The 21900-nt window shown below is 39.7% G+C and overlaps 1 protein-coding gene across 1 annotated transcript in view; it reads left to right on the top strand.

The window, feature by feature from the left end:
* Positions 1-21900, top strand: part of galnt9 (polypeptide N-acetylgalactosaminyltransferase 9) — a 127924-nt gene that overhangs the window by 36181 nt on the left and 69843 nt on the right. Inside the window, exons 4-5 of the mRNA XM_028579074.1 lie at positions 2773-2947; positions 15978-16175. Coding sequence (XP_028434875.1) covers positions 2773-2947; positions 15978-16175 — 373 coding nt within the window. The remainder of the gene's footprint in view (positions 1-2772; positions 2948-15977; positions 16176-21900) is intronic.

The following is a 21900-nucleotide window of genomic DNA, read 5'->3' as shown; positions in this document are numbered from 1 at the left end:
TGCAGTTGTAACATCATGGGGGGGCTGACCACTAGAGTCTTGTTCGGGCCGAATTTTTCTATCCGAGCCCGGCCTGCGTCCGACAGAGCCGTGATTGAGTCCGGCCCGAGCCCGAACAGGCATTAAGAAATTTGTGTCCGAGGCCGACCCGATCCCGACCCAGTTAAAATCTCATTTTTTTCTCATACTAATGATATGTGTAGTCTTCGTTTTTGTGTGGAAATCTTTTATTAAGCAACTGTAGGAAGACATTTGGAAATGTCAACAGATGAGCGCATCAGCGCATCAGCGCAAACAAGCCAACAAGCGCACGTTAATAAGATGTTAAATTGTTCAATGGGTTAACCTCTCCTGATTGCTTCGTTTCCGACCGTGATCAGACCCCCAGGGCCGATGTTATAACATGAATAACGTCGGGTTTAAAATCCCGTTTCTGGTGAGCAAATGACTGAATTTGGCTTTCAGTCTGGGGTTTATTTCGGACACCGTACACACTGTGTACAACTATGCTCTGGTTGCAGCTACATGTCTGCTTCCTCTTTCTCTATCTATCTTCTGCCCACTTACCACACACACACACACACACACACACACACACACACACACACACCCACACATACACGTGACTGAGCCCGACCCAAACCCAACCATAATTTCTAAATTTCTGTCCGAACCCGGCCCGGCCCGTCGGGTACCATCGGGTCGGGTATTCATGACTTACTGACCTCCCCAAAGTGGCCACTGGAAATTCCCTAACCCCCAGAATGGTTACCAAAAGCAGTTAATGTTCCAAATGGTTGCTGCTAGAAAAAAAACAGACTGAGAAGAGCTTGAGATTCAGTGAGGTGAGGAGTGGGCTCATTCCCCCTCACAGTGTTTGTTTTGTTAGATTGCCATTTGTTTGATTTAAGTCATTTAATTTGTATTGTGTTAAGTTATAGTTTTATGTTTTATTAAAAGGCTCATTAAGGTCAAACTGCAATCCTGACTCCTGGTCTCCTGTTTGTGCTATGGTAAGGTGTTATCTTTCGATTTCAATCTTTGTTTCCATATGGACTGTATAGTATAAGGTGCCATATGAAATGTTTCATTATGAAATGTATCTTATATTTGAATTTCTCAACATTCTTCTCACCACTGATAATAAGCTTTGGACTTGAGACTAAATTATGTCAGTGTTCCATTTTCTTTCATTTTGGACACCTCATACATTGAGTGAAAGAACACCCTGATTTGTCATGCTATATTTACATATTTGGTATTGCTGGATTCAGCACAACCCCACCTTTCCAACAAGCCATATTACGTGTTTCTATGATAATCCCTGGCAAAGTAACCACAAAGTAAATTAAACCATTCTGCATAGATATTCATTTTTTGCATGTTCGCCTATTTTAGGTATGTGTTTATATGTCTCTATTTATTCCATACATTAACCTATTCACATCCTGTCTTTTCCAGAAGGTAAAGCAACTCCCTGACTGTTAATTTAACAATATTAGCAGTAAAATATTTCTAGCCAAGAATCCATTTCATATATGGGAGACCTTAGAGATGAGGAAAAACATTGTTGGGTTTAGTTCTACCTCCGGTAGGGGTATCTCAAAGACTAAAGCCCTTTTTGACCATTTGTCACTAGCCTAGTTATAATGCTCACCTAGCTGCTACCATGGCACGCCCTCATACTCTGCTTCTGACTGGCTAGTAGTCCTTACCTAGGTACTGTCAGGGCATGCCCTCATACTCTGCTTCTGACTGGCTAGTAGTCCTTATCTAGGTACTGTCAGGGCACGCCCTCATACTCTGCTTCTGACTGGCTAGTCGTCCTTACCTAGGTACTGTCAGGGCACGCCCTCATACTCTGCTTCTGACTGGCTAGTAGTCCTTACCTAGGTACTGTCAGGGCACACCCTCATACTCTGCTTCTGACTGGCTAGTCGTCCTTACCTAGGTACTGTCAGGGCACGCCCTCATACTCTGCTTCTTACTGGCTAGTCGTCCTTACCTAGGTACTGTCAGGGCACGCCCTCATACTCTGCTTCTGACTGGCTAGTAGTCCTTACCTAGGTACTGTCAGGGCACACCCTCATACTCTGCTTCTGACTGGCTAGTCGTCCTTACCTAGGTACTGTCAGGGCACGCCCTCATACTCTGCTTCTGACTGGCTAGTCGTCCTTACCTAGGTACTGTCAGGGCACGCCCTCATACTTTGCTTCTGACTGGCTAGTAGTCCTTACCTAGCTACTGCGCATGTGCGACTCCCAACAAAGATGGAACCGAAGTGAGATGCCTCACTCTGTAGCTAAAACAGAGCTCAACACACAGGGTGAAAAGAGGAGCTGCAGCAATGTGCAGTACAACAAAAATATGGTGTTTTTTGAAAATTAAACCATGTAAACCTTTTCTGGTACAACCTATAAATACAATTATGAACCTGAAAATGAGCATAATATGAGCACTTTAAGCTAGGTATTGATGTTCCTATACCTCCAAACCATAGACTAGCTGCTTGTCTCATTTTCTATTTCTCCACGTGTTGAATACCAAAGACGTGTGGTGTGGGTCTGGAGGCTTTGGATTTGGTTAAAGAAACATGTGACGGGGCTCAGCTAAATAGCTAATAACACTCATTTTTATTACAATCCTGACATAAAGACTCAAGGCAAGTTAAACCAAAACCATCTTGGAAACACATTATCATTTGCTACAGCTTTATGGTTAATGTCCTCACACTGTCATCTGATATATTTTCTCTAATTTGCTCTCTTTCAGTGGAGCTGAAATACAACTTGGACCAGTATGTGAACAAACGCTACCCAGGCCTGGTAAAGATCGTGAGGAACAGCAAGCGGGAGGGCCTGATCCGAGCCAGAATACACGGCTGGAACGCGGCCACGGCTCCTGTCGTCGGCTTCTTTGATGCCCACGTCGAGTTTAACACTGGCTGGTAAGAAAAGGTCATGTTTAACATGAGAAGGTCTGAGCTGTTTCTCTGTCCTTTCTCACCTCTGTCTTTGTGGTTTGCTTTTCATGTTAGCAGTACAGAAACATGTCATGTAAGATTATTATTATTATTATTATTATTATTATTATTGAAATATACAGTTTAGTCTAACCCAAGCAGTTTCATACTATAGTGGCAGGTCAATTCTAACTGAGACAGCACTTTTCAGCACATTTACCCTTATTATTAGTAAGGGTTTATCGTTAATAAGATAGATAGATAAAGGTGCTAAAGATTATAATATATCTATATTAGTGTATATATTATTATAATATATAATAAGATTTCCTCTCTTGCATCTCCTCTTTAAATTGTGAGTAAAAGGCTTTGGTTAGAGCTGAATAAAAACACAGCCCAATTTAAATGACAGTACCTGTCCAGCAAATTATGACAAGAGAGAGAGAGACAAACAGTGTTGAAGGCGTGAGTGAGTGTAATTAAAGAGGTAGCACAAAATGTTGAGCATTTCAACATCATTTTACCTGCAGGCTCTGGGCTTATTTTGCGATATGAAATTACTTCTGGGGGTCTCAGTCCAATGTCTGCATGCTGCTTAAGTTTACCAGCAAACAAGTCACTCAAATAGATGTAATTGGCACATAATTTGAGCCTGTCATGCTGTCAGTGTTTGAAGATGATGTGTAGCTTTTGTTCCCTGGGAAGCTGCCTGGGACGCAGGTGAGGGACATGGAGCGATGAAGGAAGAAGAGGAGGGATGGAGGAGGATAGCACAGAGATATGTTCCACTTATAAATTGTTTACAGTGTCCCTAGATGCAGTTCAGCCTCTATTGGCTAACTAGATACCAGGGATGTAAACAAATATTAATACTTCTTTTGCGCAACACATACAAAAAAGCATAAGCAGCAGAATTATTTCTGTAACCTTTCTTGTTTTTACCCCCACTGCTGTCAAACGATATGCCTTAAACATCACACTTCTTAGAGTCATAACTTGTGCAGTTGTTATTTTTACCTTGTGATCCGATATTGAAGCCCTTGCCCTTTGCGAGACTTTTTGGCTTTTCCCCTTTCCTTTACTGTGTTATATATCTTTTTTGTGCATGTTATAGGTTTACAAAGTGAAAAATCCCAAAGTCCCCCCCAAAGGGACTTACCATCTCCAACAGAAAACACTGTTCACAAACTGCTCCAAACAGCTCTATTGTAGTCCAGCCTTTACTTCAGAGACCAACGTGGTCACTTTGTAACACACGTTATAATGCTCGCCTAGCTGCTAGCGTGGCACGCCCTCATACTCTGCTTCTGACTGGCTAGTAGTCCTTACCTAGGTACTGTCAGGGCACGCCCTCATACTCTGCTTCTGACTGGCTAGTAGTCCTTACCTAGGTACTGTCAGGGCACGCCCTCATACTCTGCTTCTGACTGGCTAGTAGCCCTTACCTAGGTACTGTCAGGACACACCCTCATACTCTGCTTCTGACTGGCTAGTAGTCCTTACCTAGGTACTGTCTGGGCACGCCCTCATACTCTGCTTCTGACTGGCTCGTAGTCCTTACCTAGGTACTGTCAGGGCACGCCCTCATACTCTGCTTCTGACTGGCTAGTAGTCCTTACCTAGGTACTGAGCATGTGCGACTCCCAACAAAGATGGAACAGAAGTGAGATGCCTCACTCTGTAGCTAAAACAGAGCTCAACACACAGGGTGAAAAGAGGAGCTGCAGCAATGTGCGGTACAACAAATATATGGTGTTTTCTGAAAATTAAAACACAAACGTATTCTGGTACAACCTCTAAATACAATTATGAAGCTGAAAATGAGCATAACATGAGCACTTTAACAGTAGACAAAAACTAAGGAGCTGAATTTAGGTACCGTCTCAAACGTGAATCATATTTTTGTCAATAGCTTTTTATGGGAACCATTTCGTAGCAATATTGTGCGTGGTGAATTATAACCGTCTCAGTTTTTGGATTATATTTTCAAAATACACAAAGACTTATGGATACATTCACAAATGTGTGTATGCACATTCGGATTAAGATTCAGTATCACTCCACTCAAGAATATTTGTCCCATTTCCACCTGGAGCATTAACAGATAAACAGCTTTTATTTTACATTTACATTTTTTTTTGAATGTGGATTTAATACAAATCATGACTAATTTGATTAATTTAGGCTATTATGTATATTTTGTGAGCATCTTAATATAAATATATATATATATATATATATATATATATATATATATATATATATATATATATATATATATATATATATATATATATATATATATATATATATATACATATATATGTGTATATGTATGTATATATGTATGTGTATAAGGATTACAAATGACAATAGAAAACTATATAACATGCTCACTTTCGGTATAAATACGAATACAATACCAATACAGATATGTATGTGAAATAAACCAATTCAGATACTACCATTGCGTTATACTGTACCAAATACTGCCATGCTCACACATCATGCCTCCTTGAAAACAGGATACCGACATTGAAAGCAAGCTTTATGTGTGTTTTATTAACTGGTATAGTACTAAAGAGGGTCCCTGTCTCTGGTTTGTTAAGATGACATGAAAGCACAGTCTGAGCATCACCCTGCTTGTATTAGTCAGCCATCTCCCACCAAACACATTGACCTTGTAACCCTTGTAGTGATTTGATGTACATTGAGATTGCCTCTCTCTACACTGCCTACTACACACGTAGCCAACAAACGGCACTCAGGGAGAAAGTTGCATCATTGCCTAGGTGCAATACTGATGATAATTGATACCCTGGTGGATCCCTCATCTGTTTCCTCATCGGTTCTTGCTAAAAAATAGACAAGCCTTTCATGCCCCCACATAACCCATTCACCTCCATATAGGTTTCCTCCTCCTCACTTCTTGTGCTATGCCATCACCCCCCCTTGTTCTACATGCCGAGGCTGTGTCGGGAAATTTCCTTTGAGTTAGTTCACCTGCTGCCATCGTATGAATTTCTCACACCTCTCTCTTCTGTTTCCCCCCCACACACCCTCACCCACATACTCTCCTCCGTGTTCCTTTGATAACCCGCTGCCTTTATTTTTCTTTTTTTTCTCGCCGTTTTTGATTTGCTTTTGCGTGAGGTTTTATTTACAGGAGTCGATGAAAAGTAGAGCAGAATCCCTGTGGTTTTTCTACAGGTAGGTGCTGGTCAAAGCGATATAGCAATGCAGGAGATGACAGGCATCTTCGAGAACCTTCTTCGTGCTGCTTAGATGTGTGTGTGTGTGTGTGTGTGTGTGTGTGTGTGTGTGTGTGTGTGTAATTATCTACTGTATGTCTGCAAACATTCTGTGCTGCTCCTTTATTCAGATTGATTGACTCATGGTATCTACACTATCTATTTGCTACAATGGAAGAAGCCCCCTATTTATCATAATATGATTATTCACCATTGCACATTCAAGTGATAAGTGAGATGGATGGTATCTAGATGTTGTGGCGAGTCTCCCTCAATGACCTTGTACACAATGCCTATGCATACGGAGCCAGAGACAATGCTGCCAGCTCTTAGCTGCAGTGCTGTGATTCATCGGCATGGCATTCCACCTGGGGTGCTGTAACATTTGCAGCTGAAAAGTAATGCTGCTTCGTATTACTGTTAACGCAAACATAATTGTACCATACTGTACAGTGCACTTGACAGCTGTTTCCCATTCCTTTACACCATGTTGGTTTATGAGGAGTTAAGAAGCAAGCGGTTCCCACCAGAGCAGTGATGGAATCAGTCAGTTTCCATGGCTTTGCTCTGCTTTAATATGAGGATATGAAATCATTGCCTATCATTAAGGCGGTATTGCATCAGCTCAATGTTCATAATCCATCTCTAACACTTTATATCCATCCATCCTTGAGACAACGGTTGTCCTTTCCGCTCCAAACAGGACCTGTTTCCCTTTGCATGCTCTGTAAATACACAGGATGAATGGCAGGAAATGGTTAGCGTGTTGTAATTAGGACTGTATGCTATCATGCAGCTGCAGAGGGGAGTGCAGGGAAATTGACATTTATTTGGTTTTTGAAGTCCCTGCACAGTTGCAATCTCAGGTTAGTAACGATTAATGATTAGAAGTGTTGCAGCCGCTCCCCGCTGAGTGTGTGCTGGAGATAAGATTGTCATTGCAGGGAGGTTGTAATGAAATGCATGCTTCAGAATGCAACACTTTGATGAATGGGGAATGCTCTGCTGCTATGTGACCTGGTGAGTTTATCTAAGAATAAAACTGGTGGAATTCATAAAAGTAAGAAAGGGATAAAAACCAACCTCCGCCTCCTATAATTATAAATTATGTAATATTTGGCACATCCATATTTGATATCAGTTCCTTTTGTTAATATCATGGAGCTATATCTGCTTATAATGCCATGCAGGTGGAGTGGTAATATATAAAATCCAATGGTACATAAATTTCAGAGGTCTTGAAGGCTGAGGAAATATTTTTCTAGCCAAAGTAAATCAGGTCTTTACTCTTGCTCACTGTGTCTGGCGGTGCCTCAGTGTTTATATCTGTCTGGAGACGAGAAAGAAAGCTGCAGCCATACTTAGTGCTTCACAGAGCACCGCCCAGGCAGATCTCCAAAACCACAGAAAAGACAGAGATTTATGCCACCTTTACATTTGTATCATATCAACCACATCCTGAGCAAATGCATATAGAAGTAGTGTGGGATCTAACATTGCACAGTAGAAACCTTTTCCAGTTCATGCTTCTGCAACTCACTCTCTACTTCAAATAGCCCTTACGCCATAATTAATTGAGATTCTGCATGGGTACCTTTTTACTTTCTTTAGATATCTGCATTTTTTTATGGGAGGCAGGAGACTGGCCTATATTAATATGTGCTCTGCATGTACATGTCTGAGCTGCTCTGTGAAACAGCCAGGCAGGAGGATGATTATGGATGGCCTCACATTTCCAGAGATTTAATGCGCTTACAAATGGCTCGAGGCACTGCAGGCTTAGATTCTTCTCAAAGACACACCACACTGACATGTGTGTGTCACGTATACACAGCAAACCTACATGAACACTATCAGAGTTCATTTAACACACCACAGTGATAATGTAACTCTTTTTGAAGTGTTGGTATTTCAACACAGTAACTATTGACTCAGTGTGTGGTTAATATTTAACAATCCTCATAGTTATTTAGTGTTCTCAAAACTAATGTGCATTTAGAAATAAACTCCCTCAATGTAAGTGCTATCCATAAAGGTGTTGACTCCAGCTGCAACCCTGTCTCCTAAAAAGATGATGTTATGTAAACTGCACTCTTAATTACGTTTGGAGGGAAACATATTTTCTCCCTGATTACACATGCTCGTACCAGCAACAGGTGCATGTTATGAAGTGGTTGCAGTTTTAAACACGTGGTTAGGTATAAAAAAAATCATGGTTTGGGTTCAAATAAGTAAGTTTGTTATATAACTTAAGTTTCGTACGTAGCAGTAGTAGTTACATTTCTTTAATTTGCCAGACACCCAAGGTTTATTATTAAAATATACTTTGTAGGTCTCTGTGGGCATTACAGAGTCCACACAGAAATAAATATAGTCAGACAAAGCCATAAGATAACATATGATAGACTTTATTGATCCCACAATGGGGAAATTCCCTTGTTACAGCAGCTCAAAAAAATCACAACAGAATAGGTAAAAATACACATTAAATAGAAATGGAAAAAATATATAAAAAATATAATAATCAAAAAAATAAGAGTAATAATAGTAATATGTACACTTTAAACACCTCTATTACATACATACAGGTAATATACAGCATGCATATACAGTGTGTGTATATATATATATATATATATCTGTCTTGCTGGTGTTGATGTGAAGGTGGTTTGACTCACACCAGTTGACAAAATCACAGATGGCCTCCCGGTATTCCTGGTCATTCTCCTCTGATACCCTCCCAACAATGGCAGTATCATCAGAGAACAGATGCTTATATTGTGCCTGAGGTCCGCTGTATACACGGTGAAGAGAAAAGGTCCGAGCACTGCACCCTGGGGTGCTCCTGTGCTGCTCATCACCACATCAGACACACAGTCCTGGAGTCTCACATACTGTGGTCTGTCAGTGAGGTAGTTGATGGTCCATGCAGTCAGGTGGGGGTCAACGTGATGGTTGAATTGTATTGAAAGCACTGGAAATCATGACCCTCACAGTGCTCTCCAGGTGTGACAGTGATGTGCATTAGCTATATTAGATGTTCATGAACCTGTTCATTTAGTAACAAAGTAAACATACAGTAAAATCTGCAAAACATTATTAAACATACACCACAAAAAAAAAACATGTGGCAATGTTTATCATGGCATTGCAGCCCTGCATGTGTAAATGAGGAAACGTTTTTTGTTTTTTTAACAATTTAAAAAAAGATAAACGAAGATGTTCTTCACTTATATACAGAAACAAATCTGTATGAGCGTGCATATGTAGAATCACATTAATACAAATCCACCCATCTACATGTACCAGTATACATTAATTTAATTGTATTCATTGCCTCCATGATTTCACTTAAATCCATTGCTCTGTGGAACCTCAACATATTTCTGCATCATTCCTCCAAACTTGTCATCACCTGGCATCACCTGTATGCATTAGAGTAAATTCAGAGATAGTTAGCTTTCTGACAGCATAATTAATACAGGAAAGCCTAGAAGAAACATAAAATAAGTCCTGAGGTTATTTCTGTATAGAGATGTTAAGAGAGCCTTTTGCTATCTGATTCAATATACAAACTGACAAAGTTGTGCAAACTATCAAACTTTAAAATATCCAGATTTACTTGATGATAGAGTCAGAAAGTGTTTAAATAACTAATTGTTATAGATAAGGCTTTTAGCAGTAAGCTAGCAACAAAGACATATTTATTTAACTTCTAGTGAGATACAGCAGGTACATATCACACCAAGCAAGATCAAGTTGAGTGTCTGCATCAAGGTACTGTACATGTTAATGTCCCCTCTGGGATCAATTAATTTCTGTCTTTTCTTAAAATATATAACGTTAACACTCAGAAGACTAATTGGTGGTGTCATGGCCAGGTTAGGAGGTAATATCCTCATGGCAACATTGTCAGAGTTAATTTAAAGAAAACAACCTTGACACTGTGTTTTAACATCAATGTTTTTGTTGACATATAGTTAATTTAATCAAACCAGAGTTAAATTAACTTTTCATAAAGATATTTTTGGTTCTCCTAAACACTCTTCTCAATTTGCTGTGCTATTCTTATGCATGCTCTCACATTAATTATTCGGGTCATCCATGAAAGCTACATTATACCAAAATTACATTTTTTCCTGCATGATTAGCTTACATATTCTACTGCGCTAAGTCCAATGCAGAATTAAAGGATATCTTATTTTAGGCACTGAAGGCCCTGCTGCTCTCTGGGGCATGATTCTGAGCACAGTTAGATTCCATTATCTGATAATCTGCTGCTTTTGAGTCATTAACTATTTGAGATCTGTTGATCTGGAAATTGTTCCAGGATGGAACTTGTTGGTCTGGCTTGGGCTTTGGTTTTCTCCAGTTCACTCCCACAGTCCAAGACATGCAGGTTTATTAATGTTGACTTAAATTGTCTGTAGGTGTGAATGTGAATGGATGGTTGTCTGTCTCTAGGTGTCAGCCCTGTGATAAACTGGGGACCATTCCAGTGTATACCCCGCATTTTGCCCAATGTCAACTGGGACGAGCCTCCTCCGCGACCCTGAATGAGACAAAGTGGTTACACATAATAGATGGATGATCTGGAAATTCTAAATAAAAATGTAATCTCAAAGGAGAGAGCTGCAGGGTGTTTGTGTCAGCACTGAGGTAGAACACAGAGTGAAACATTCTCTCAGGGTGATTAAAGCAGATCAAAATTGCGATTGTACAGTGATATTTATCCTGGCTTGTAACACGGCGTACTGTTTGCTTAATTCTGCGAAATGTGTGCACAGCCTGATGGGAAGCTCCACCAGGGTACTGGCTATTAAAAAAGACAAACAGTCAGCCACGAAGAGTTAATAAATCAAAGGAGCTCCTGCTTCAATGTGAACCACGACAAAAAATGGCATGGCGGAGCAGAATGCAATGGCGGTTGTCAACATGTATTCATAATATCGGATGAGTCATCGCTGGAAGGGGGGGAAATCCTATTGTAATATGGAACAGCGAATGATTTGGGCCGATGTGGATGAATAACCCTCTCAGTGTTATGCTGATAAAATGGCAGATACAGGAAGAGCAATGACACAGGCTCGTCTGTCAAAACCAGATGTGTCCTCATTTCCAGAGCATCTCTATCTTATCAGCCTCATGGATCCCTGAGGTACAGGAGCTGCTGGCGCACTCTGTTTTTTTTTTGGAGGAGGGGGGTTCTCAAGGACACAGGAAGATGAGTGGAAGATGCTGGGATGGTAGCGAGAGCTCCTGAAGGTTAGGGAGTGTAGAAGGAGATTCAGTAGCAGCAACACCTCAGCTGACAACATCAGAAACACTGCTACATTAACCGATCCTGTCTAAAGGTTTAAAGTAGTCTTTATTCCAGCACGTATTAGCATGCTAAACATGATATGTTGGCCTTCAGGTTAGCAAGCTGTCTTTTGTCTTTTTTGAGCAGTGGAATGACTCATTTGAGTTAACTGTCAGATGGCTTTGAAACATCAAAAGGTTTTTAAAAGGAATTCATTATATTGCAACCTTCAGCGGTAAAAACCGAACAAATAATTCAGGTCATTTATCTTCAGAAAGTTATTTCTAAAGTCTAACCGTCACATCTATTTTATTGTTTTCCATTAAAGAGAATATCTGGCAGACATCGACACATCTTTACATTTTCCATATGGTGATGTGTGAATATGGCTAGTTTTCTAATTTGCTTTGTTTTGTTTGTATGTAGGCTAATCTGTCTCTAGTGACACTGTCATAACTGTGGGAGTCAAAATCAGTGCATTTTCATTGACAGTAAAAGTGTGGCTGTTTGGGTTGATCACAGTCTGCAGTCTCCGCTTTACACCAATGAATGTAGTCTGTGTGGATGTGGAAGCTATTCACTCTCAAAATCCAAGTGTGAAATGTGTTATGACACAGGTTTTGGGGGTGAAAAAGAATGTAAAAGTGCTGTGTAACTCTGCGCTACTCAGCCTTGCTGCAAATCTGTACATGGTCTATATGTACAGTGAATAAGCACCATTTAGGCATCATTACTCGCTTATGATTATCAACAACTCTGCAATCCATTTTTCTTTTAATTAAAAACTGAAAACCAAACAAATTGCACAAATTTGAAATTGTAAGCTAGGAAATGTATGCAGTGGTCACCCAGGCCAGCTAGCAAGAGCAACATTCATTGTGTGGCATCTACTCTAGCATTGTGTAACAAAAATAGGTTTCAAGATTAGTAATGCTGTTTACGCCAAATTCGTACCCTACCTATGTAGCCTAACAATAAATAAAAATAGTAACATTAGACAATTTTGGCCTCCATTTTAGGTGGCAGGAGTGAAAATGAGTTATCCTCAACATTTGTTGTGCTCTAGTTTCAAAATGTTGCAGAGACAGTTGGAGAACAATTAGATACAAAATAGGATGTAGGATCAACAGGATGATTTTTTCATTTATTTCCCATATTATGTACACATTTTAGGCATTCTATTATCTGAAATGACTTGAAAAATCTCCCCTGAGCATGCCCCTGGACCCCTCTAGGTTTGTGCTGAGCCCCAGCCCTGCCCCTGCTGTACACTACAGGCAGCTATCTGGTCTTTAGTGGTCCCTGGTTGGTGTGTTGTTGCCTTTTATATTTAGAATGCAAATGTGTTGACTAATTCGAGATTAAAGTAAAATTGATTTGTTGGAGCAAAGATTTGTTGGAGCAGGTGAAGACATCTAACCAAGGGAATTTTGATGACCTTACACTTGGGGACCACTTTAGGCACACCTGTACAATCTCATGCACTCCAATACATCTGTTCTGCCATAAAGTCTACTTTTATTAGGGTTTTTTGACACTATCATGGATTTGAAGTCAATTATGTTTTTGCATTGAGGTCACAGTTAGTGATTGGCGTTGTACTGGACTGTATTATATTAAGATGTATCATGTATTTAAATGGAATGTCAAAAATATAGAAACTCCTCAGTATAATGTGATGAACATAGAAATGATTTTGCACATTTTGACAATGTCAACAAAAACATTATATGAACATTATAACCTTTGTTAAGGTAGAATTTATGGCGCAGCTGTTGGATTGATTGCAATAGATTGTACGGGTGTACCTAATAAAATGCCCACTGGGTGTATTTTTTTACTTGTAATAGGTTCTTTGTCATAAACTGTATGTTTATTGTGTGTTATGCGTGATGTGTCGCCATTTTGTTTCTATCGAATGCCCAAGATGAATTTCTCCTATAGGAGACCATAAAGGCTTATCTTATCTTATCTGATCTTATATTTCATATTGAAGGAGAAAACATAACTTTCAAACATGTGTCTGGGACAGGTAATATACTTTGGAGAAAAGTCAGAATGAGCCACTGCCAGCTTCTCAGAATGGTGGCTGTTGTACTTTTATCAAACATTCTCGCATCATTAAATTCAATTTCTAAGTATTATTTCATCATTTTACTCACATCCCATAGTGTCCAATTTCGATCCATTCTCTCCTTACTTTCTGTCCCCTACCTTCATGTTAAAAGTAGCCATTTAGCTTTTTCAAAGATAAATGGGTATCCCCTTTTGAAGAGAAGTAGATGGGAGGAGGGAGGGGATCCAGGTGAAGACAGACAGAGAGTCAGTGGGAGGGGAGATAGACCAAAAGTTGGAGTGTAGAAGTGTTCTGGAGAGATACAGTTATCATTTTATAATAGGAACCTATTTTTTTCCACACATAAATTTATAAATATATCATTTGAAGAATTGAGCGTATGAAGACTTGCTTTGAAGATATGGTGGAGATCATCTCTCAGCATGAGAAGATTATACAAATGTAGCCAGTGCCAGCAGCATTTCAGTGTCACTCTGCCATATGGAGCTCAAGACCATGTTGCCCTTGGCCAAGGCTTTAAATAGCAGAGGGAGCTTTACTGTGTGTGGCATCAACGGAAACCCATTCCTCCTAGATGGCACTAAAGATCCTACGGTAGCTAAGTGTTGCCTCTTAGGCCCTATTAACAAAACTGCTGAGAGCAGCTTTTACTCTAAGCAATGGAGACAACTTTAAATGTAATGTAATGTAAAAGTTGGGTTAATACTCTTGCTTTGGATGATGTCTCGTCTTATGATTGGTTTGGGGGGGTTTGGTCTGTGTAGTATAGTGGTGAAAAATACAGTCCCCCAAAAGGTGTGTAGCTAAAACGAAAACAACTCACATGTTACATTAGTTATACTAATACACACATACTGTCTCTAAACAAGATACTCTGAGGTAAACAAAGACACAAAACTGTAATGAGCATTTTGTTCATCCATAGGTTAGACAAAGAGACAGCATCTCAACTGGTTAATAACCCTGTCTTTAAGGTTAAAATTAATGAGAAAATCAGAGTTAAAGGTATGGTTTTGAGAAATGATATGCTTCCCTTGGAGTTAGGTGAGAAGATCGATAGCATACCAAGCTAACGTTGTGTAAGCTGGAGCCCAGAGGCAATTAGCTTAGTTTAGCATAGCATTCTTTGTTATAGCTTGTGTACATTTATAGGAAATTAACTGTAGCACCGTGGCATCTAAAGAAGGCATATAGGGTTTGATATAAAGTATAATTCTGCCCAATGGCTAGAGGGAGGAATACTGTAGTAGCTCTTCTGTTATCAACGTAGTCAAATACATGTTATACATTTATTTTTAAAATGTCAACGTCTTTAAAACTATTGACCCAGTTACTAGACGAACTGCCATCCGAAGCCACTTTCAGGACTGTTTGTGAGTCGTTCTTAGTGACTTATGAGTCCTCTTGCCTACCCCTAACCTTCCACAGGCTCAGGAGCTGGTGCTAAAATGCTACATGAGCTAAGACAAAAATCTTTATTAAAGTATTAAAGCGTGGACTGATAGGGTAATAATTTTGAGGTGTTTCTCCCAAATTGGCATGTTAAGAGCTACTTTTTGCCTTGAGATGTTTTGTGATATGGCCCCTGCTCTCCACTTATTATTCTCTAAAAAAAAAAATGTGTGCCAGCCAAAGCTGCCTCAGAGCAAAAGCCATGAGAGTCTAGCAAGCGCTCATAGCAAGGCCTTTTTTCACAAACTAACTTGCAACCCCTCACATTCCCAGGAGCAGACTTAAGCCTCTCTTTTCACCTGATGTGTTTTGCTTTATCAGGTTTTACCTCTTATCAAGTCTCTCACCGGGATAAGTGTCACATTTTGACATTTCGTTTTTCATGAGTAGGAGATATAAAATATGATATGATATTATTTGTTGCTCTGCGGAAAATTCATTTTTGCAAGACATTCACATCATAAACGGTGGAGGGAAGCGGATCCTGGCAGTCGTTTTGAATGTTGAATAGATGCTGATTCAACAGACTGCATCTTCGCTGAAAAACCCATGTAAATGTGGCGCTGGAGTGAAAGTTAAGACGACATTTGCAGTCATCCATAGCTGGCATCGTTTCATGGAATCGGGGTCTACAGTATGTTTGAAAAATATTTGGGTTGATTTCCTGCACATCGATTCTGTAAAACCACATTCACAGCTTCTACCACATTAGGTTTACATTCAAGTTTTATTCATTCTAACATTGTTGCATTATTAATACTTCAAACCTTTACAGGGGCAGAATGGAAAATATGCACAGCTTTATTATTTGCCCTGTAGCAGACTGTTCCCGTCTCACTGTCTTTCTTCACCTTTTGCAACGGTGCAATGAAGCTCCTGCATACTTAACTCAGAAAGTCTGCTCTTAACTTTTGCCTCTCTTCTTGTCCAAAGGGCTGAACCTATTCTGACCCGGATGAAGGAGGATCACACCCGCATCATTCTGCCCGCCATAGACAACATCAAGTACAACACGTTTGAGGTGCAGCAGTACGCCAACGCCGCCCATGGCTATAACTGGGGGCTGTGGTGTATGTACATCATTCCTCCACAGGAGTGGCTGGACAAGGGCGATGAGACGGCCCCTATCAGGTGAGGCCCTCGGCTGGCGAACAGCGTCCATTATAGATGAGGATAAATTAATGAAATATGGATAGGCTCAAGATATGATTTATTCATGTGTGGAACCATCAAACTAAGGTGCTCTGTGGTCTGACGTGCCACCCAAACACACAAATAAAGGCTTCTTGTACAAAGCCGTCTAATTACCATAACGCATATATTCATTTTGATGCAGGATCACAAAGGACACAGCGATGCAGTGTCATTAGTGTAATTGTGTGTTTTATATGAGCAGGGCATACCATTGTATTCACAATGTTTCTGTATAATCCCAGAATTGATTATATGCATCCCTGGGCAACTCATATTGGCCTTTAATTGATTGAGAAAGAGCTCAGGAGTATGGTGTTGCATAGAAATGGAAACCTTGAATATATTGACTGAAAGTGTGAATATATTGAATGAAAGTGGGAATATATGGAATGAAAGTCTGAATATATGGAATGAAAGTCTGAATATATGGAATGAAAGTCTGAATATATTGAATGAAAGTCGTTTTAAAAGTCTACCAGAAAACCAGAGTGGGATTATGTTACTTCTGGGTATATCTGCATAAAGTGTTGACCTGACTATGTATCATTGGATGTTTACCTGCTATTTGTCCATTCCATGTTTTGGAGCGTGGAGAATATTAGAGAAGTCACATTTTGGATGTGTGATACAGTACCAGATCCTGGAGCAAGCAGCCCACCACGCAGCTTCTCTTGAGTGCTCAGATCAGAATGGGATAGCACTGCGATAACATTAAGAAAATCTTAGATCATTCAGAAGAGAACGTTACCATGATTTTGTTGCCACGGCAGCATGGCTGAACATGAAGGCACAACAACAGAGAGACAGGGAGATAGCAGTAACTGGAATGTGTTCAAAACCAGAAAGAGAGGGGTAGTGGCAAAAATGGATGTGATGTCTTTTATTAATACTCGTCGATACTATTCAATATCTCTGGTTGGGCTTGATCCTAGAGTAAGTGAGGGAAAATAAGAGAGAGAAAAGAACAGATAAAGATAGGTGCAGTATGCACATAGCAAATATGGTCATGCCTAAAATGCCCTTTTAACAAAAAAACTGTAGCTGCCTCTCAGGTGCACGGTTAAAGGGATAGTTTGGCTTTTTTGAAGTGGGATTGTATGAAGTACTTATCGATAGTCAGTGTATTAGCTACAGGTGATGATGGTTAGCACCGCGCTTTCAGTTCACGCATGAGCAGATCAGTTTCTGCTCCTGAAAATCTTTCCTTCCCATTTAGCACATCCTCCATCATAATAGCAATGCGCCAAGGTACAAACACGCCTGGCTTTTAAAGGGAATGGGAGATGACTGATTGGTTTATTGCATGTTACGCCCAAAACACACCTATGATTAATGAAGACACTAAGTACAACCCTTTAGAACCATGCACCTGACGCATGAACCCTTTTTTCCGCCATTAAACAAGCAAAAGTTGATTTGTACATGCCGTGCGCTTTGATCGTTAAAATAGGGCTTTTCATTTTTTAAGTTGATATGGCAAACATGTTAGCAAACAGTTGCATATTTACACATCCAGAAGTTACAGAGCAACATTATCATTCATTTGGAGTCGTGTTCATGCCCACCTGCTTTAGGCCTCTACCAACCCGTGAGGGAATCTGACTCTTTAGCTTACAAATACTCATTTTGTTCACCAGCTAGTGGCTAACCATTTCTGTCTAGTGTTTGGTGCTGAGCAGGGAGTGTACAGTGGGTTTTTAGAATTTTTTTTCTGAGAACACCGGTGGCTGAAAATGAGTCTGAAATGAATATGAGAGTGAAAAAGGACAGTAAAGTTGTGGGCCCGACAGCTAAACAATTTGCTGAAACTCACTATAAAGGTGAGGGTAACTGCATACACGTTCTTGTGCGTCGGTGGTGTCAGTGATCCTCAGCAGTTATATTTCAGACTGCAGCAGAAAGCTCAGCTGCAGTTGAGCTTCAGCATGCTCGGGGAAATGTAGCTTAGGTGGACGCTACTACTAGATCAATAAAAGACCTATTTGATTAAGAAAACGGCAACGCTACTGAGAAGTAGTTAAACTAGTAACCCTACTGCCCAATACTGCTTGCAGTAGAAATTGGATTTAGTGCCGTGATGTCGTCAACACACTATTTAATTTGCCAGAAAGTGTCAGAGTGACAAATGCCAATTCAACCGGTTAGCATAAAATCCAACCAGTTTAGCCTGGTACACCGGAAATCAACCCAACTCTAAAATAATCTACTTTAAAATTCATTATACATGAAGATGTGACTCACCTAATAAGTGACCAGATGCAACCAGTTTTGACTGGTTCGGTGACTACATTTAGCAACCTCACCGCTAAATCAGAAGAAATTTTCTTTAGTTTTGAGACAAGTGAGATGTGGAACGTGCCAACGGGCGCAACGTGCCTTGAATTTGATGTATTAATTAGTACAAAAAAAGATGCCACAAGATCAAGGACAAGGACAGAGAGCATAATCAGACAGCAAAAATAAAAGTAAAAGCAATCACACTACTGTAGCATAAGTTTCTCTGCCAGGTTGTTCCAGAGCCAAAAGGCTGAACTTTAGTATCAAGAACAGACATGGCAAGGATTTAAGAAGCCTAACTGAGGGTCTGAGGCAACAAATGCAAATGGGGACTTCAAGGGCCTGCAGTATTTTAGGATTGCCCTTGTCATGCTTTAAAATGAATCAGTAAGTCTGTCCGTCGATTCTAAACCCATTGGCAAATTGAACAGTTGCTGGAATCAGAATAAGCTACATTTTTTGATTTGTATCACTGAAAGCCTTGACTGCTGCATTTTAACTAAACTGCAAACATGAAACATACTGATGCTTCTTAATAGAAGGTCTTCTAATATTCCAAACTTATAAAGCTTAAATATTCACACATGCTGTTGGATTTTGACCAAGGGCAATAAAAACTGAATTCCAAAGCAGTTTCATTTCCTCGCTTGGTCCATCAAAGGCTAAGCAATCAAGGTTTAATTTGATACAGTTGCTTTTATACAAACAAACAAAGTGATAACTTTTATAGCGTGGACCTAAATACTGATGAAAAACCATGTATTATTGAGCATAAAGTACTAGACGTGGGATAGAAGAAAGATAGAACAGCCTCATACACTGCAGAGCTGGTTCGTGTTTCCCCGCAAATGGACAGATTGCCTCAAGGGCCAGCTGAAGTGTGTTGGCTGTGTGGATTTCTATTGGAAATCATTCTCCCACTTGTTTCCTCAAGGTTTCTGCCCATCAACAACAGACGCTTTGTGGCCATTCAGAGCTCAGTCTCAAAGCCTTTTCTGGCTTAGACACATTCAACAACAAGGCGAGTAAAAAGGAACAAGAAGGCACAAAACTGCCACACTCTGGATTGCAACCATCTTTGGAGATTTGACAGAAAGATGTTTTTGCTTTGGAAACTTATGTACAGTGATTATTGACAGGACAGAATAGGATGGTATTGAAACTGTCCACCATGTGGTGGTTTGAACAAAAACCTGAAATATTCAAAGAAAACCACATGGACGCTGTTTCCTAAGTGGAAAGCCATGTATTTTTGATAAGAGAATAGCTTTATAGGAAGGCCCACAACAAACATCTGTATAATTTCTTGAGATTGTCATCTGCTCTGGCCGCAGTTTAAATCACTTTTGGGCAAAGAAAATATGAGAATCAGACATGAGTATGCAACAGATACACTTACAATAGTTTCTGCAATTTACTGTTATATGGATACTTCAACAAGGCAAATAGGAGTATATGCTTTCCATAGATAATAAAGTTCACTGCACTTTAAACAGGTGTAACAATAAATGATGCACACAACAAATGACACACACATGATTTAACAAATTAAGGATAATATGTCAAAGTCCAGTGAAGTATTTTGTCATCAAGTATGGCTATGTTTATTAATAGTAGCTATGAATGATATATCCTTTAAAAGAGTTTTTAATATAATGTGATTTAAGATGATTATGATAAGTCAAATTATTACTTTGAAAAAAATATTTCATACAAAATTATGACATTTCATTAATTTTCCTCTCATTCCTTACTTGATGCATCAGTCATACCATTTGAAATGTGAGGTCACAGAAAAGCCACATGCCAGGTTCAAAAAGCAGTGTCTTCATCTGGAAGACAAGTAAGCAATCTATGATAAAAGTCTTTATCTTGCCAAATTGCATATATGTATCAGATGTTCATATTGCATACTGCAAGCAAATATTCTGGGGGGGGCAAAGTTAAGGGGTGGGAGGGGCGGATAAACCCTGCAGGCGCACCATCTGCACACTAAAAATAACCTAAACCTAATGACATTAAATGAGAAACCCACTGGAAAATTCCACCATTAATCTGTGGTATCTACTGTAATCCAGAAGTTAGTGACACACTCTTCTAATTTCCTCTTGTTTTTCTCGAACACACGTTCTTTATGTTGCTGTTTGAAGTGACTTCTCTGTGCTGTATACATGTAGGTACAAAGAGCCAGAGCACTAAAAGGTGGTGACAGAGAGAGAACAATGGCTGGGTGTGCCATTCCCACTTACGAAATATTTCAAAAAAGCCACTCGAGACTGTGTTGTATTTCACAGCCAAGTGATTGAAGGCACACACAGAGCAGAAACAGTAGCTGTGCTGCATCAAAGCCTATTGAACGTTTTAGTCGATGGAGAAGCTGGTACCTCTGGCTCTTCTATGATTGATTTCTCTTTGTCTGATTGTTGAATACTGTTAAAAAAATTGCGAGTCAGATTGAAACCGGCGCTGTTTGATTCTTGAAACCAGAAGTGGACATGCATAGCATTCAGCCTCTCTATTTTCTGGTATTTTTGGAGGAACAGCTGCCTCTAATTACTCATTTAAATTCAGTTCATTGGCTCTAGTAGGGGAATTACTTTTTTAATGCCTTCATATTGCATGTTTGATCACCATGCACCCCAGACAAATGAGAGAGGCACCAAACTTTGCTATAATTTCTTCTTTTTTCTTTTCCCTTTACATTACCCACTGAAGTTTAGACTTATCAGTCAGACTTATGGTGCTAAAAAGCATCACAAACATAACAAATGTGGTTCAGCTTCATCATCACGTGCATCTGACTTAAGGTGCTGATTCTGTACCGAAACAGACAGCGTTTACATTGCCAGGAAGCTTATTTTAAAGAGAACACTCAAAGAGAGCTGCACAAAGTTTGCACTGTGTGTCAGGAGAGGAGAAAGGATGAGGTAAACGAGGCTGAGTGTGTGCTGCGTCTGTCTTTTTATCTGCACAGTGAGTGCAAATAATGGCACTTGAAAACCTCCCTGTCATGGCCTTATAATTTAACAAAGACTGTATGAGGCTACGTCTGGCAATAAGAGTATATGAGTCAGCAAGCATGGGTTGTTTTAACAAAAGTTACTTTCTAGTGAGGAACAAAGGTATATAGAATAATTAGCTAAAGACATCCTCAGCATTAATGTACAGTAAGTATTTATTTTCCACTAAGAAGTATTTGACACTCTAGTTGGATGTCACATAAATAATGAGAATAAGAGTACTACTAAAGTGTTACCATAAGTCTTATATGGTAACAAGTAATATTTTGACACTCTTTATGCCACAAGGAGGAACTTTTAATCCGTAATCACCATAAAGCACAACGAGAGCACTTTCAACAAGCTGTTTTTTCTTTAAACTGTAT

Source organism: Perca flavescens, chromosome 5 (genome assembly GCF_004354835.1).
Source record: "Perca flavescens isolate YP-PL-M2 chromosome 5, PFLA_1.0, whole genome shotgun sequence".
Lineage (NCBI taxonomy): Eukaryota > Metazoa > Chordata > Actinopteri > Perciformes > Percidae > Perca > Perca flavescens.
Note: the sequence above shows the minus strand (reverse complement) of the source record. Positions and strands in the feature narration are given on the sequence as shown.